We start from the raw sequence: 16,693 nt of genomic DNA, 5'->3' as shown, positions 1-16,693 counted from the left end.
TTGTTCCTGATCTATATTAACGGCATAGGAGACAATCTGAGTAGCCCTCTTAGATTGTTTGCAAATGATGCTGTCATTTACCATCTTGTAAAGTCATCAGATGATCAAAATGACTTGCAAAATGATTTAGATAAGATATCTGTATGGTGTGAAAAGTGGCAATTGACCCTGAATAAAGAAAAGTGTGAAGTTATTCACATGAGTACTAAAAGACATTATGCGATAAGTCACACAAATACAAATAACCTAAACTGGAACAATCACACAGATAATATTGTGGGTAGAGCAAGCCAAAGACTGCAATTCATTGGCAGAACACTTAGAAGGTGCAACAAGTCTACTAAAGAGACTGCTTACACCACGCTTGTCCGCCCTGTTCTGGAGTATTGCTGTGTGGTGTGGGATCCGCATCAGGTGGGACTGACGGATGACATCAAAAAAGTACAAAGGAGGACAGCTCATTTTGTATTATCACGAAGTAGGGGAGATAGTGTCAAAGACATGATAAGTGAATTGGAGTGGCATTCTCCTCCGATTGCGAAAACATTTTGTTGTCACCCAGCTACATAAGGAGAAATGATCATCACGATAAAATAAGAGAAATCAGGGCTGGCGCAGAAAAATTTAAGTGCTCATTTTTCCCGCGTGCCGTTCGAGAGTGGAACAGTAGAGAGACAGCTTGAAGGTGGTTCACTGAACCTTCTGCCAGGCACTTTATTGTGAATAGCAGAGTAATCACGTAGATGTAGATGCATTACCAAATGGTGAGCATTCCTTGTTGGCACTTGGTGCCAGATCATAGATGACACAGGCAGATTCCAGATGAAAAAAGAATGATAGGTAGAAAAATAATGGCAAATAAATTCAGCATGATCATGAAAGTGATGTGACAAAGAATTAGAAACAAAAATTACACTTAAATCAATTAACTGGATACAAATGATAGTCAAGCACTTGCGATTAGATTTAGAAATAAAAAGCATTTGTGACATTTGACAAAATTCAAACCGGTGATCTTCAGCACGGCAGGATAATGTGCTAACCTTTGTGCTGAAGAACAATAATATGACATTTTGTTATATTTTTGACTGTGATCATCCAATTGCAATGACGAATTGCAGCCTTCAAAAACTCTGTTTCAGGCTATCTCATAAGAAGCTTATCTAACGTAAACCGATTTCTGAATTGCATATTGTGTTCAATATCCAGTAGTGTTTACTTGGTGCTGTGTATCAAATACGTGTGTTTTATTAGCATTGGTATGTGCGCATGTTGTTTGTGGTGTGGGTACCACATATGACGAAATACAAAATAAAAGTGCGAGACGCACGATTCAATATCCAAACACAAGTAAGAATGGCAAGGAGCTGTAAATGAACTGACTGATTATTGTGGCAGTTTGGCAGCAGCAAACGGTTTAGGCGTGATGCTGAGCGCTCTGACTGGTGGGAACCATCTGCAATATGTGAAGTGTCAACTACCAAGTAATTTTAATCAGACTATAGTGAAGGTTGAGACCTGGGGAAGGGGTTAACAGAAACGAACGATATGTTGTATGGAAGAAACCAGATGGTACAAGCTATCAAGCAGCACACCATACAACACAGCACGTTTAACTTCAAACGTCTTCTGTAACACCACTATCTATGCCAACCGCGATCACTACTTGCGCCAATGAGGCTATATAGCTCTGAGATAACAGTGGCAGCGCGCACAGGTGTGTGTGTGTGTGTGTGTGTGTGTGTGTGTGTGTGTGTGTGTGTGTGTGTGTGTGTGTGAGTGCGCGCGCGCGCACGTCCTGTTATTCATATTGTAATTGGTGTTCCATCCCAGATTGTCCATTCTTAGACCATAAATACTTTACAGTTTTTTTTCCAGTTTTCCTGTTATATTTCGGTTTACTGTTTGTTACTTGAGCTCGTTGATCACTTATTGTTTGTGCTGATAGGTCCAGGTTGCATACATTAACTTATGTGTACTTTTTTTTTTTTGTTCGTGTGTGTATCAAATTAAAACACGTGAGAACTCTTATCAGGTGAAAACCTTCTATCAACTTCCACAAAATTGTTGGATTTCATTTACAAAATAGAAAACCCAGGCAAACAGTATAGAGAGTGCTGTGACTAGCATTATCGGGGCTGGTGCAAACTGGTTGGTAGTAGAATAAGTTTAGAATTAATTTGTGAGCTGGTGACAGCTTATTTCATTTACATATTTCTTTCACTTTTTTGCCACCTATCTTTTACTCCTCCTGTTTCCCTTTTTATTTTTTCAATTCACTTTTTTGTTTTTCCACAGGCTTTTATTTTATTGCTACTGTTGAAAATCTTTTTAATTTATAAATATTTTACTATTTTTTTTAACTTGATCAGCTATTATTATGGTGTTCTGCAACATGTCTTTACGTGGCCTGCTGTGCAACAAAGGGAGCAGCACGACATGTAAATTGATAGCCTCAATAAGTAAACAGCTGCAGTCATCTCCACACTTCTACAAACATAAGGGCTCGAATCTTGTTCACAACAACTTTTACTATGCCAGCATCTGAGTGGATACCAAAAAGCCTTGTTCATTAATAATTTACAAATAGAATTTAAAGGGCTAGACACTAGACAAGTTGCCGAACATAGTAACTTAAAAGTACACATCCTTTGTGTAATGAAGCAACTCAAATCAGTTAATAAAGGCAAGTCTTGCAGTCCAGACCATATACCAGTTTGATTTCTTTCAGAATATAGTGGTACGATAGCTCCATACTTAATAATCACGTACAACCATTAGTTCAATAAAAGATCCCTACCAGAAGACAGAGAAAACTGCACGCTAGGACCCAAGAAAGGAAATGTGAGTAAACCGCTGAATTACATACCCATATAACTGAAGTCTATTTGCAATAGGGTTTTGGGACATATACTTTGTTCACACATTATAAATTACCTCTGAGAAAAGTACCTGATGACACAGTCAGCATGGATTCAGAAAATATCTTTCTTTTGAAATACAACTAGCTCTATATTCTCATGAAGTAGTGGACTGTTGTTGACAGGGGACCTCAAATGGATTCCATATTTATAAATTTCCAGAAGGGTTTTGAGACCGTTCCACAAGTGACTTCTAATTAATCTGTGTGCCTATGGAGTGTTGTCTCAGCTAAGCGACTGGATTTGTGATTTCCTGTCGGAGAGGTCATAGCTCGTAGTAACAGAGTCATTAAGTAAAACAGAAGTGATATATCTGGCATTCCCAGAAGCATTAAAGGCTCTCTACTGTTCCTAATCTACATATGTGATTTAGAACACAATCTGAGCAGCCCTCTCTGATTGTTTCCGGATGATGCTGTCATTTACGATCTAATAAAATCTCAGAAGATCAAAACCAATTGTAAAACGATTCTGACACAAAAAGTGGCAATTGATTCTACATAATGAAAAGTGAGAGATCATACATGTGAGAACTAAAAGGAATCTCTCTAATTTCAGTTACATGATGAAATACATAAATCTAAAAGCTGTCAAATACCTAGAGACAATAATCAACTTAAATTGTAACGACCACACCAATAATGTTGAGGGGAAGGTAAACCGAAGACTTTTTTTATCAACAAGTCAATTACAAGATCCAACAAAGCTATTAAAGAGAGTATCTACACTTCTCGTCCATTCTTGCTACAGTACTGCTGTGCGGTATGGGATCCTTAACGGATAGGATTGACGAACAACACTGAGAAAGTTCAAAGGCTGGCAACTTGGTTATTATTTTAGCAAAATCGGGGAGTGTGTGTGTCATGGATATAACATGCAATTTAGGGTGGCAATCATTAAAGCAAAATGATAAGTTGAGGTGGCAATCATTAAAGCAAAATGATAAGTTGGGGAGGCAATCATTAGAACATGTGGATTTTTCATAGCAACGAGATATTTTCACGAGATTTTAGTCTCCATTTTTCTTCTCGAAGAATGAAAACACTTTGTGGCCCACCTACATAGGGAGCAATGATTATTGTAATAACATAAATTAGAGTTCATACAAAAAGATTAAACTGCTTGTTCTTCCCAAATGCTGTTCAAAAGTGGAACAGTAGAGAAATAGTATGAATGTGGTCTGATGATTCATCTGCCAGGCACTTCAAGTGAAAATTGCATAGTATTCCTGTAAAGGTAGATAGAATACTTGTGACTCAACAGTAACCAGTACATTTGTTGCACCATGTGGAGTTGCCACTGAAATGCTAGTGGGAGTTCAACAGCCTTGTACAAAGGCTGGCTACATGTCTGATTCTGTAGCCAGTCTTATCCCTTGAAGGTGGGTAGCACCACAACACAAAAGGCTACTCATTTAAAAAACAAAACAAAAATAAAAATGAATGCAAGTATTCTGTAAAGCTGTTTTGGTGAATTTAATCAATTAGTAAAGTTTCTGTTTAATGAAACAAAGATATTCTGAAGCTTTTCTAGTTATAGCTCCAGACACAGACACACTTGCTCACTAATGAGGAAAGGCTATTTTCTCCTTGGCATTCACCCCAAATCTTATTAGATTAGATTAAGCCAATTCTGTGGACCCCACAGTGAGTAATCTCTTGGATGTGGAAAGAAATTGGAGATATACATTTAAGTTAAGGGCAATACATTGAAATGACTTTACTGTATTACACTGCAAATTCTAATTATAAACTAACATAAAACATACAAATTAAGTGTTACTGTGAAGATGCTCTTCAATGGAGTAGGAGTTGGCTATTAGCAAGTTCTTTAATCCAGTCTTAAACTCCACCAATATATGATCTACAAGACATATAATGTGTTCTGGTAGGTTGTTGGACACATACAGACTCATATCTGATTCCTTTCTGCACTAATGTTTGCTTCAAATCTCTGTGGAGGCTGTTCTTGCTCACAGCAATATATTCATGTTTTTTACCATTTTAATTGTCAAAATGTCCAGTTTTTGAAGAGGTCTCTACAATATTTTCCAGAATGAAGACCAGATGCAATTCTTGCAACACACTCCTGTGTTCTGAAAACACTGCCTCTGAACCCTGTAGCACACCATGACAGACTGTCAAATTTTGAGTGCCCATTATTGTGCGATTGACGTGGAACTTATACACACTGCTTTCTGTCATTCACGTCAGATAATATCTCACGTGTGTTACATTGAACACTGAAAGAAACAGTGGGGAAGAGTTTATGTTCTGTCTCTCTAAGAGAGAGATCAAGCTCAGAGGATGGAACAGGAATGAAAGGAAGAAGAATACCATATTTCCAAAGAAACCATTCCAGCATTTGCCTTACGTAATCTAGGGAAACCACAGAAAACCTAAATCTGAATAGCTGGGAAGGAATCTGAACTGCCGCCATCCCAAATGCAAGTCCAGTGTTTTACCGGTGAGCAAACTTGCTAAGTAAATGTCAAAAAATTACTATTTCACAATGGGACATCATACAGCTAAACGATAGCGCACAAAAGTAACAGTTTCACACACAAGAGTTTTTAACTACACACAAGACAACAGTTAAATAGACAACATCTACCACCACCTAGCACCCATATACCAGGCTGTTAGAGAATCATGACTCGTTTGAACATTTTGTTACCTTTATTGTCTTTTCCACTCAAGACCAGATTACCACTGCCTGACAGCTTCGAACCTCCTGTGGTGCCTTCCCCACTCTTCGGGTCTTGCCAGGCACAACTCCTGCACATCAAAATAACTAGTCCTGAACAAGCTAGTATACAAGTATCTATGTGTCCGTTTAGGATGCAAATAGTGTACAGATATGAACAAATAAAACAAACTGAAACTTATAAATGCAAAATAAGGTGAAATAACGCATATATCATGGCAGTGATATCATAATGTATTTGATATTTATGTAGAAAATTAGTACAAATGCCATTTAATTCCGTAATATCTTAACCACAACTGAGTCCAAACCTGAAAGCAGGGTTTTTAATTACAAGATTTAGCACTGAAACCACGTACGTTAAAAACACCAAAACACCAATGTACAGACAGAACAGAACTCAACTCTTGAACAGAGTGCTGCTATTTATAAAAACACTGATTACTGAAAAATGTGCAAACATAAAAACCGCAATAAGTTTTAAGAAATGTCTGTAAGTGATAAGTACTAAATAACAAATAACTGGCGATTGGGTTTGAACTGGCAACCTGCAGCATGCCAGAAACTGACTAAACTGCCATGCCTCATCGCATGTAGCACAGCTAACAGCATAAATCAAAGAGATATTCTGACAAAGATAATCATTGCACAGAGTAATCAATTGCGTGTGTACCACTACGCTTCGCCTCCATCCTGTAGTGCGGCTTCATACGCAGATTATAAACAATGTGTCTGCGGTTTTTTCTACTTGATGAAGGGCCATAATCCTCAGCTTTGTATGTGACATCCAATGAGCAACAAACGATACACTATGGTGCAAGTCCTACTTTGGATACAGCAGTAAAAATCCCTAGCAAGTCTCCCAGGCTGTATCTCACTGGCCTATGCTTGGCATTATGATGCTCTCAGTCCTCCTCCTGTGCATCCAGAGACCACATGTGAGCCAGCTGACTCTTCTTTTGTCCTAGTGATGAGATGTTTCAACTAGTCATCCTGAGTATCGTCCAGTGGAAACAGGAAGAGTGTATCATTTGTAATCTTGATTTCTGACCTTGGAACACAAATAATGGTGTAAACATGCATTTTCTTGTTTCACTGTGTTACTTGCGAATGTCAGATTGGGGAGTATGGTATTCCAATCTTTCCATGGGACAGCAACATACAGCAACAGAATATCGGACAATGCCTTATCAAAACATTCTATGAAGCCACCCACACGTGTGTTGCAAGTAGCTGTCATCCTTGGGTGATGTCTCAACATGAAGACTTTTTCACACCGTCCTGGCCCTGGATTCTGAGCAAATTTTCCATACCTCTCCCCGTATCCTAAACGTCACCAGTCCCTTCAACCCATTTGTCAGGATGAGGAGTCACTGGCTCTGAAAGCTCACACACTTCTGTATCTTTTATATGCATTTCTCCTGCGCTACTTGGCAAGTAATTTTTTTTTTTTTACCTTCCCCATATTATAATATTTTTTCAAATGTGTGAAAGACATATAGGACAGCAACCCTTTTATTTAATGAAGTATTTATTAAAAATCTGTCTTAGTTGCAGTATACACATTTTGACCACTAGTTTCGAACTGATTGGCCCATTCTCAAGCCTGACCTACTGAGACTGCACTGAAAGTGCCAGACTTAAGTAGTAGTCAGTGGAAGAATGTTGTCCCTGTGAAGTCCTGTTGGCCAATTTATAGAATGTGAGTTCAAAATAGAAGTAGTTGTTACGCTTTTAACAGAATGGTAGTGGGGAGCCACACACCACACCCATGACTACATTGCCCCATACTTAGCTAACAACTTGCCAACAATGCTGATCTTGTTTGTGTGTTTATCAACTGCTCAACACCACTTCAACCATACAATAAATGATTACTTTTATTCCTCTCATAATTCATATTCCACAGAGGCCATTTGAGTATCAAATTAATTACAGTGTTTATGAAAATACTGTAGCACATAGACAGTCATTATTACCTCACTCCATCCATGTAAATGTTGTGTGACTAGGGCCTCCTGTCAGGTAGACTGTTTACCGGGTGCAAGTCATTCGATTTGATGCCACTTTGGCGACTTGCACGTTGATGGGGACGAAATGATGATGATTAGGACAACACAACACCCAGTTCCCGAGCAGAGAAAATCTCCAAACCCAGCCGGGAATCTAACCCCAGCCCTTACGGTTGACATTCTGTTGTGCTGACCACTCAGCTACCGGGGGTGGACACTCCATCCATGAATGGAAGAGAACAAAACTTGCAAGTGAATATATCAGAGCCGTGAATATATCAGAGCATCACTCCAAAAGAACTGCATAACTTCTTTTTTTTCAGAAATAGAACTTCCATTCTACATAGTTGCTATTCACGGAGGTCCCAGGTACATTCTTCCCATACGCATTCAAATTTATTTCGACCTGTTTCCACAATTTGAACTCTATCAGGATGGCCGCTGCAAATGATGTTCATCTGAAGCAAAGTGCTGTTATAGTGTTCCTACATTGTGAGAATGAGTGTAACAAACATGAAAAAGTGATCAAAGAAGGTGTAAAGGGATGACTACTGCCAATGCCAGTACTGTTAGTTGTTGGGATAGCCAGTTATCTGGTGAAATGGGCACGCCGATAATCATGTCACGTATAGCAACACATCAAGCACTGCACGGACTCCTGACAATACACACCACATTCACAATCTAATTTTGGCTGACAAATGGACTGTCAGTCTGAGTGGGCTAGGAAAAGTGAGTGTATGTAAAATATTGATACAGATTAAGTTCAAAAATGTTTTTTTTAAACAGGTCACTGAAGAAACGACCACCAAAATCAGAAAACTCAGGTGGACAAAACTGAAATGTCTGCCCTACAGCCCTGGTCTAGCACTGTGTGAATACCACCTCTTTGGTAGAGAAGGGCTTTGTAGAATGAGATTCGAAACAAGGACTCACTTTATTATTTTCTTCCCCCCCCCCCCCCCCCCCCAATGCGAGTTTAACCTGACTGTGGAAACCGCTCAAAACAAATGGTTTCCAAAATAACTGATCCTTCTTTTTTTAATTCTTGTTATTTCCTGTAATAAATATAGAAATCGAACAAAGACTGAGAAACTTTTGACTCCTTCAGTTTCAAGATAAATGGAATAAAATATTAAATTTAAAGAAATAGGCAAATAAAAGAAAACTTAGCCTGTCCACTGTTTGCTGCTTTTCTCGAAAAGTGGTAGTGGTTGATTCAAAAAAATTACAGTATTATTCTATCGATTCTAATTTTTTGAAACTCTGCTCAAAAATCATGTTGTAATTGAGGATCATACCACTTTTTGGGCATTATGAATGGGTCAGTGCTAAAAGGTGAAAACTGAGCTTGAAAAACTATTTGTCATGTTAATCTGTCCATTTCAAAAGCTAGAAGCAGAGAAAGGCATAATACGTAGACACAGGCGACAGGTCAACTACTCTCCATTTTTCATGTAAACTATGAATGAAGTGTTAAGCTAAAATGAAGTGTTAAGTTAAAAGTTCCTCCTGACATTATTTGGCAAGTCTGTTGTGGCTCCTCCTGTTTCTTATCTTTTAAAGCAAATGGAGCACTGTACTTCACTGATACCTAGCACTCGGCGACAACAGCGAGAAACTACCATATAGACACCACACATACCATCCAATACGCCACACCACAAGGGTAAAAGGTACAGTTTGGGGCAGTAATGCTGTGCCAATCCTTATGTCATATGTTTGTTACTCGTTTCTGTTGGCATTTTTATCAAAACAGCACTGCTCACTTTTCCCATTTTCTATAAAAACAGAATATTCCAAAGCAGTGCAAATTTTACCAATAAAAATTACTCATTCTTAAAAAAATGGTTCTTTAAGAACGAAAAAAATTTGCACAGCTGCTATGGCTAATCGATATTTCAGTATTTTTTACCAGGTTATTAGTAAACAATATCAAACACCTATTATAGCAGAGACTGAACATATACCAGAAAATACTGGTTATTCTGAACTAAAATACTATTAGCAGTTTTAACCCATCGGTTTTTCCCACCCCTATTGTGAAGGCTGCTAAAAGTGGCTAAAATATATTGGTCCGAACTTCTACCGTGCAGGTATACAGGCTTTAGTTCCACGGTGGCATAAAGCAGTTGAAAGGGACTGAGATAATAAGGTAAAACGACAACTAATCCTCCAAGAATTCATCGACTCGGTGTCAAAACATCAAAGTATAAAAAGCAAAGTGGATTAAAAGAAACACCTGCATTTCTTTTGGAGGGGCTGTTGTACTGACAAGGTTGTGAGTGGAGTGGCTCATTAATGGCTTAGGGGAAAAACTGAATTAACGAGCCTCACCTGTGCATTCAGTGGGCCACACTGCACACCAGTGTGCAAAACACTTGCGAAAATGCAGCAGTATTATCCCCACTGACACTAAGTGTCGTACAGCAGAGAAATTGACAGCAGCTGGCTCAAAGTGAGCCACCTACAAGCAACACACACACACGACTGGCTCATGAGCTGTCAGCAATGTGTCATTAGCACAAAGAACACACTGCCATGCAGTGTAAAGTATCTTGTACAGCATATATGTGGATATAAAAACCACTGTTTTGGGTCTGACACGGAACAAATGTGAGAAGGGTAACCAAAGGAACAAAAGAACTGAGGTAAACAGAGAAGTGCACTAGTTTGTTGATAGCAAACCAGAGAACAGCGAATCCATAACCCTCACCCCAAACACACAAGTATAAAATACTCATATACATTATGAATAGCCAAAAGTCAACAACATCTTGCAATGCAGAGTTAGTCTATGTGGTTTCATCTGATCATGCAACTGGTAGAAGTACTTCTGTGCATATTTTCTTGAACAGTTGGCTCCTTGGTTCTGAACTGGTAGAAGTCTGAAGACTACAGATCTTTACCCTTTGGCCTCAGACCATCAATAACCTTTGTGATCTAACAACAATACATGCAGAACACTGTTGTACCCCTTAACTGAATGCTGTGTTATGCTGTCTGTTTATGGTGCAGTGAATGACAACTCGCATCCTTCTCTGCTTACCTCCCCACGACTGTCTGTCTGAGGCATACAATCTGTTAACATTAAGAAATAAGTGCAGGAAGTACCCAGGTTCGAAGCAAGGTTGGAACAGAATTTTAAATTTGTCAAATATAACCACAGTTTTGCAGATTTGAATTGTTGTCTGCCTCACAGAAGCAAACAGCAATCACAGTTTAAACTTTCCACATGCCATATACACTCCTGGAAATGGAAAAAAGAACGCATTGACACCGGTGTGTCAGACCCACCATACTTGCTCCGGACACTGCGAGAGGGCTGTACAAGCAATGATCACACGCATGGCACAGCGGACACACCAGGAACCGCGGTGTTGGCCGTCGAATGGCGCTAGCTGTGCAGCATTTGTGCACCGCCGCCGTCAGTGTAAGCCAGTTTGCCGTGGCATACGGAGCTCCATCGCAGTCTTTAACACTGGTATCATGCCGCGACAGCGTGGACGTGAACCGTATGTGCAGTTGACGGACTTTGAGCGAGGGCGTATAGTGGGCATGCGGGAGGCCGGGTGGACGTACCGCCGAATTGCTCAACACGTGGGGCGTGAGGTCTCCACAGTACATCGATGTTGTCGCCAGTGGTCGGCGGAAGGTGCACGTGCCCGTCGACCTGGGACCGGACCGCAGCGACGCACGGATGCACGCCAAGACTGTAGGATCCTACGCAGTGCCGTAGGGGACCGCACCGCCACATCCCAGCAAATTAGGGACACTGTTGCTCCTGGGGTATCGGCGAGGACCATTCGCAACCGTCTCCATGAAGCTGGGCTACGGTCCCGCACACCGTTAGGCCGTCTTCCGCTCACGCCCCAACATCGTGCAGCCCGCTTCCAGTGGTGTCGTGACAGGGACGAATGGAGACGTGTCGTCTTCAGCGATGAGAGTCGCTTCTGCCTTGGTGCCAATGATGGTCGTATGCGTGTTTGGCGCCGTGCAGGTGAGCGCCACAATCAGGACTGCATACGACCGAGGCACACAGGGCCAACACCCGGCATCATGGTGTGGGGAGCGATCTCCTACACTGGCCGTACACCACTGGCGATCGTCGAGGGGACACTGAATAGTGCACGGTACATCCAAACCGTCATCGAAGCCATCGTTCTACCATTCCTAGACCGGCAAGGGAACTTGCTGTTCCAACAGGACAATGCACGTCCGCATGTATCCCGTGCCACCCAACGTGCTCTAGAAGGTGTAAGTCAACTACCCTCGCCAGCAAGATCTCCGGATCTGTCCCCCATTGAGCATGTTTGGGACTGGATGAAGCGTCGTCTCACGCGGTCTGCACGTCCAGCACGAACGCTGGTCCAACTGAGGCGCCAGGTGGAAATGGCATGGCAAGCCGTTCCACAGGACTACACCCAGCATCTCTACGATCGTCTCCATGGGAGAATAGCAGCCTGCATTGCTGCGAAAGGTGGATATACACTGTACTAGTGCCGACATTGTGCATGCTCTGTTGCCTGTGTCTATGTGCCTGTGGTTCTGTCAGTATGATCATGTGATGTATCTGACCCCAGGAATGTGTCAATAAAGTTTCCCCTTCCTGGGACAATGAATTCACGGTGTTCTTATTTCAATTTCCAGGAGTGTATTTCACTCTAACACTGGTGAACTCTGATATGAAACGCATGCAAAAATTTACAGCAATCATTTAACAAGTAACACAAAAACTTTGAAGAATATAACAGGTTGTTGTTGTTGTAGTTGTTGTCTTCAATCCTGAGACTGGTATGATGCAGCTCTCCATGCTACTCTATCCTGTGCAAGCTTCTTCATCTCCCAGTACTTACTGCAACCTACATCCTTCTGAATCTGCTTAATGTATTCATCTCTTTGTCTCCCTCTCGATTTTTACCCTCCATGCTGCCCTCCAATGCTAAATTGGTGATCCCTTGATGCCTCAGAACATGTCCTATCAATCGATCCCTTCTTCTAGTCAAGTTGTGCCACAAACTTCTCTTCTCCCCAATCCTATTCAATACCTCCTCATTAGTTATGTGTTCTACCCATCTAATCTTCAGCATTCTTCTGTAGCACCACATTTCGAAAGCTTCTATTCTCTTCTTGTCCAAACTGTTTATCGTCCATGTTTCACTTCCACGCATGGCTACAATCCATACAAATACTTTCAGAAATGACTTCCTGACACTTAAATCTATACTCGATATTAACAAATTTCTCTTCTTCAGAAATGCTTTCCTTACCATTGCCAGTCTACATTTTATATCCTCTCTACTTTGACCATTATCAGTTATTTTGCTCCCCAAATAGCAAAACTCTTTTACTACTTCAAGTGTCTTATTTCCTAATCTAATATCCTCAGCATCTCCCAACTTAATTCTACTACATTCCATTACCCGCATTTTGCTTTTGTTGATGTTAATCTTATATCCTCTTTTCAAGACACTATCCATTCCGTTCAACTACTCTTCCAAGTCCTTTGCTGTCTCTGACAGAATTACAATGTCATTGGCGAACCTCAAGGTTTTTATTTCTTCTCCATGGATTTTAATACCTACTCCGAATTTTTCTTTTGTTTCCTTCACTGCTTGCTCAATATTCAGATTTAATAACATCGAGGAGAGGCTACAAGCGTGTCCCTTCCCAACCACTGCTTCCCTTTCATGCCCCTCAACTCTTATAACTGCCATTTGGTTTTTGTACAAATTGTAAATAGCCTTTTGCTCCCTGTATTTTACCCCTGCCACCTTCAGAATCTGAAAGAGAGTATTCCAGTCAACATTGTCAAAAGCTTTCTCTAAGTCTACAGATGCTAGAAACGTAGGTTTGCCTTTCCTTAATCTAGCTTCTAAGATAAGTCATAGGATCAGTATTGCCTCACGTGTTCCGATATTTCTACGGAATCCAAACTGATCTTCCCCCGAGGTCGGCTTCTACTAGTTTTTCCATTCGTCTGTAAAGAATTCGTGTTAGTATTTTGCAGCTATGACTTATTGAACTGATAGTTCAGTAATTTTCACATCTGTCAACACCTGCTTTCTTTGGGATTGGAATTATTATATTCTTCTTGAAGTCTGAGGGTATTTCGCCTGTCTCATACATCTCGCTCACCAGATGGTAGAGTTTTCTCAGGACTGGCTCTCCCAAGGCCGACAGTAGTTCCAATGGAATGTTGTCTACTCCCGGGGCTGTGTTTCGACTCAGGTCTTTCAGTGCTCTGTCAAATTCTTCACGCAGTATCATATCTCCCATTTCATCTTCATCTACATCCTCTTCGATTTCCATAATATTGTCCTCAAATACATCGCCCTTGTATAGACCCTCTATATACTCCTTCCACCTTTCTACTTTCCCTTCTTTGCTTAGAACTGGGTTTCCATCTGAGCTCTTGATATTCACACAAGTGGTTCTCTTTTCTCCAAAGGTCTCTAATTTTCCTGTAGACAGTATCTATCTTACCCTTAGTGAGATAAGCCTCTACATCCTTACATTTGTCCTCTAGCCATCCCTGCTTAGCCATTTTGCACTTCCTGTCGACCTCATTTTTGAGACGTTTGTACTCTTTTTTGCCTGCTTCATTTACTGCATTTTTATATTTTCTCCTTTCATCAGTTAAATTCAATATTTCTTCTGTTACCCAAGGATTTCTACTAGCCCTCGTCTTTTTACCTACTTGATCCTCTGCTGCCTTCACTACTTCATCCCTCAAAGCTACCCATTCTTCTTCTACTGTATTTCTTTCCCCCATTCCTGTCAATTGTTCCCTTATGCTCTCCCTGAAACTCTGTACAACCTCTGGTTTATTCAGTTTATCCAGGTCCCATCTCCTTAAATTCCCACCTTTTTGCAGTTTCTTCAGTATTAATCTACAGTTCATAACCAATAGATTGTCGTCATAGTCCACAGGAATCAATATGGTAAAATTAATCATACCTGGTGTAAGTAGGAAGCTGACCAAGTATAGCGACACAAGTTAAATTAATTTGCACTCTTACCTGACAGCGTAAATTTGCTGCTAACAAAATTAAAATTACTGTAGAATAGGAGGAGAACACAGTCAGAGCAGATGGAATAGGTGACACAATGCACAAGCAAAATTTCATTTAAGGTAAGACAGTCTATAGACAGCAAATTATGGCAGGAAGCATGTGATGCTAAGAATGAATGGAATTTAAGTATTTATCCCATAGAAAAGAAAATGCAGCAACATGCACACAACAAATATGCCACTGGTGGGACGGGTAAATGTGTGAATACACAGAAAGTTTTGTGAAATTGTGAATAATATAAGTAAATGCTGACTTTGCAAGAATTTCACAGCTTACGTCATACAGAAACGCACCACAACGCCTGCAAAGGAACTCTGTGAAAACGAGAGAGCGTAAGTCAGAGATGGCAATCAGACAACATACTGAAGGGTGATATGGTTTAAGGTACTAGCTATCTGATATTTAAACCATTTCTCATCATAGATCCTTTGTCAGTAGATCCGCAGCGAGATGAATTTAGTTAAGACCCATCAATATTACTCCATTCTTTGAAACAGCACCATAAAATATTGTGCCAAGTCATAAGCTAAAATAGTGGCTGCAGCCAGAATCTGATTCCATTACATAGCATCCCTCCCCCTTTCCCTCACTCTATTCATACTCTACCTTCACTTTTTATAGTAACTGTACAAATTAGATGATAAAGAAATAAAAACACAACTGATTTCAAATTTAATATGCAGCACAAATATACAAATTTACATAGTGTTGTTGACGTTGTTGTCTTCAGTCCAGAGACTGGTTTTATGCAGCCCTTCATGCTACTCTATCCTGCACAAGCTTCTTCATCTCCAAGTAACTACTGCAACCTATATCCTTCTGAATCTGCTTAGTGTATTCATCTCTTGGTCTCCCTCTACAGTTTTTACCCTCCATGCTGCCCTCCAATACTAAACTGGTGATCCCTTGATGCCTCAGAACATGTCCTACCAACTGATCCGTCCTTCTTGTCAAGTTGTGCCACAAATTCCTCTTCTCCTCAATTTTATTCAGTACCTCTTCATTATTTACGTGATCTACCCATGTAATCTTCAGCATTCTTCTGTAGTAACACATTTCGAAAGCTTCTATTCTCTTCTTGTCCAAACTATTTATCGTCCATGTTTCACTTCCATACATGGCTACACTCCATACAAATACTTTCAGAAATGACTTCCTGACACTTAAATCTATACTTGATGTTAACAAATTTCTCTTCTTCAGAAAAGCTTTCCTTGCCATTGCCAGTCTACATTTTATATCCTCTCTACTTCGACCATCATCAGTTATTTTGCTCCCCAAATAGCAAAACTCCTTTACTACTTTTAGTGTCTCATTTCCTAATCTAATTCCCTCAGCATCACCCGACTTAATTTGACTACATTCCATTATCCTCGTTTTGCTTTTGGTGATGTTCATCTTATATCCTCCTTTCAAGATACTGTCCATTCCATTCAACTGCTCTTCCAAGTCCTTTGCTGTCTCTGACAGAATTACAATGTCATAGGCGAACCTCAAAGTTTTTATTTCTTCTCCATGGATTTTAATACCTACACCAAATTTTTCTTTTGTTTTCTTTACTGCTTGCTCAATATACAGACTGAATAACATCGGGGAGAGGCTACAACCCTGTCTCACTCCCTTCCCAACCACTGCTTCCCTTTCATACCCCTCGACTCATAACTGGCATCTGGTTTCTGTACAAACTGTAAATAGTCTGTGCCCCCCCCCCCCCCCCCCGGTATTTGACCTCATGCCTGAAACATGTTTGCCTTTCCTTAGTCTATCTTTTATAAGATAAGTCATAGGGTCTGTATTGCTTCACCTGTTGCAATATTTCTACGGAATCCATACTGATCCTCCCCAAGGTCAGCTTCTACCAGTTTTTCCATTTGTCTGTAAACAACTCGTGATAATTTTTGCAGCTGTGACTTATTAAACTGATAGTTCAGTAATTTTCACACCTGTCGACAGTTTATTTCTTTGGGATTGGAATTAT

General features: G+C 40.3%; 1 protein-coding gene across 4 annotated transcripts in view; it reads right to left on the bottom strand.

Moving 5' to 3' along the window:
• Positions 1-16,693, bottom strand: part of LOC126106504 (uncharacterized) — a 148,636-nt gene that overhangs the window by 71,999 nt on the left and 59,944 nt on the right. For 3 of the 4 annotated variants that reach the window (XM_049912823.1, XM_049912824.1, XM_049912822.1), the window contains exon 3: positions 5,598-5,698. The exons of the other annotated variant lie outside the window; for it this stretch is intronic. In XM_049912823.1, coding sequence (XP_049768780.1) covers positions 5,598-5,698 — 101 coding nt within the window. The remainder of the gene's footprint in view (positions 1-5,597; positions 5,699-16,693) is intronic. 4 annotated transcript variants of the gene reach the window in all.

The sequence above is a fragment of the Schistocerca cancellata genome, chromosome 10, assembly GCF_023864275.1.
Source record: "Schistocerca cancellata isolate TAMUIC-IGC-003103 chromosome 10, iqSchCanc2.1, whole genome shotgun sequence".
NCBI lineage: Eukaryota > Metazoa > Arthropoda > Insecta > Orthoptera > Acrididae > Schistocerca > Schistocerca cancellata.
This window is presented reverse-complemented; position numbering and strand designations above follow the sequence as displayed.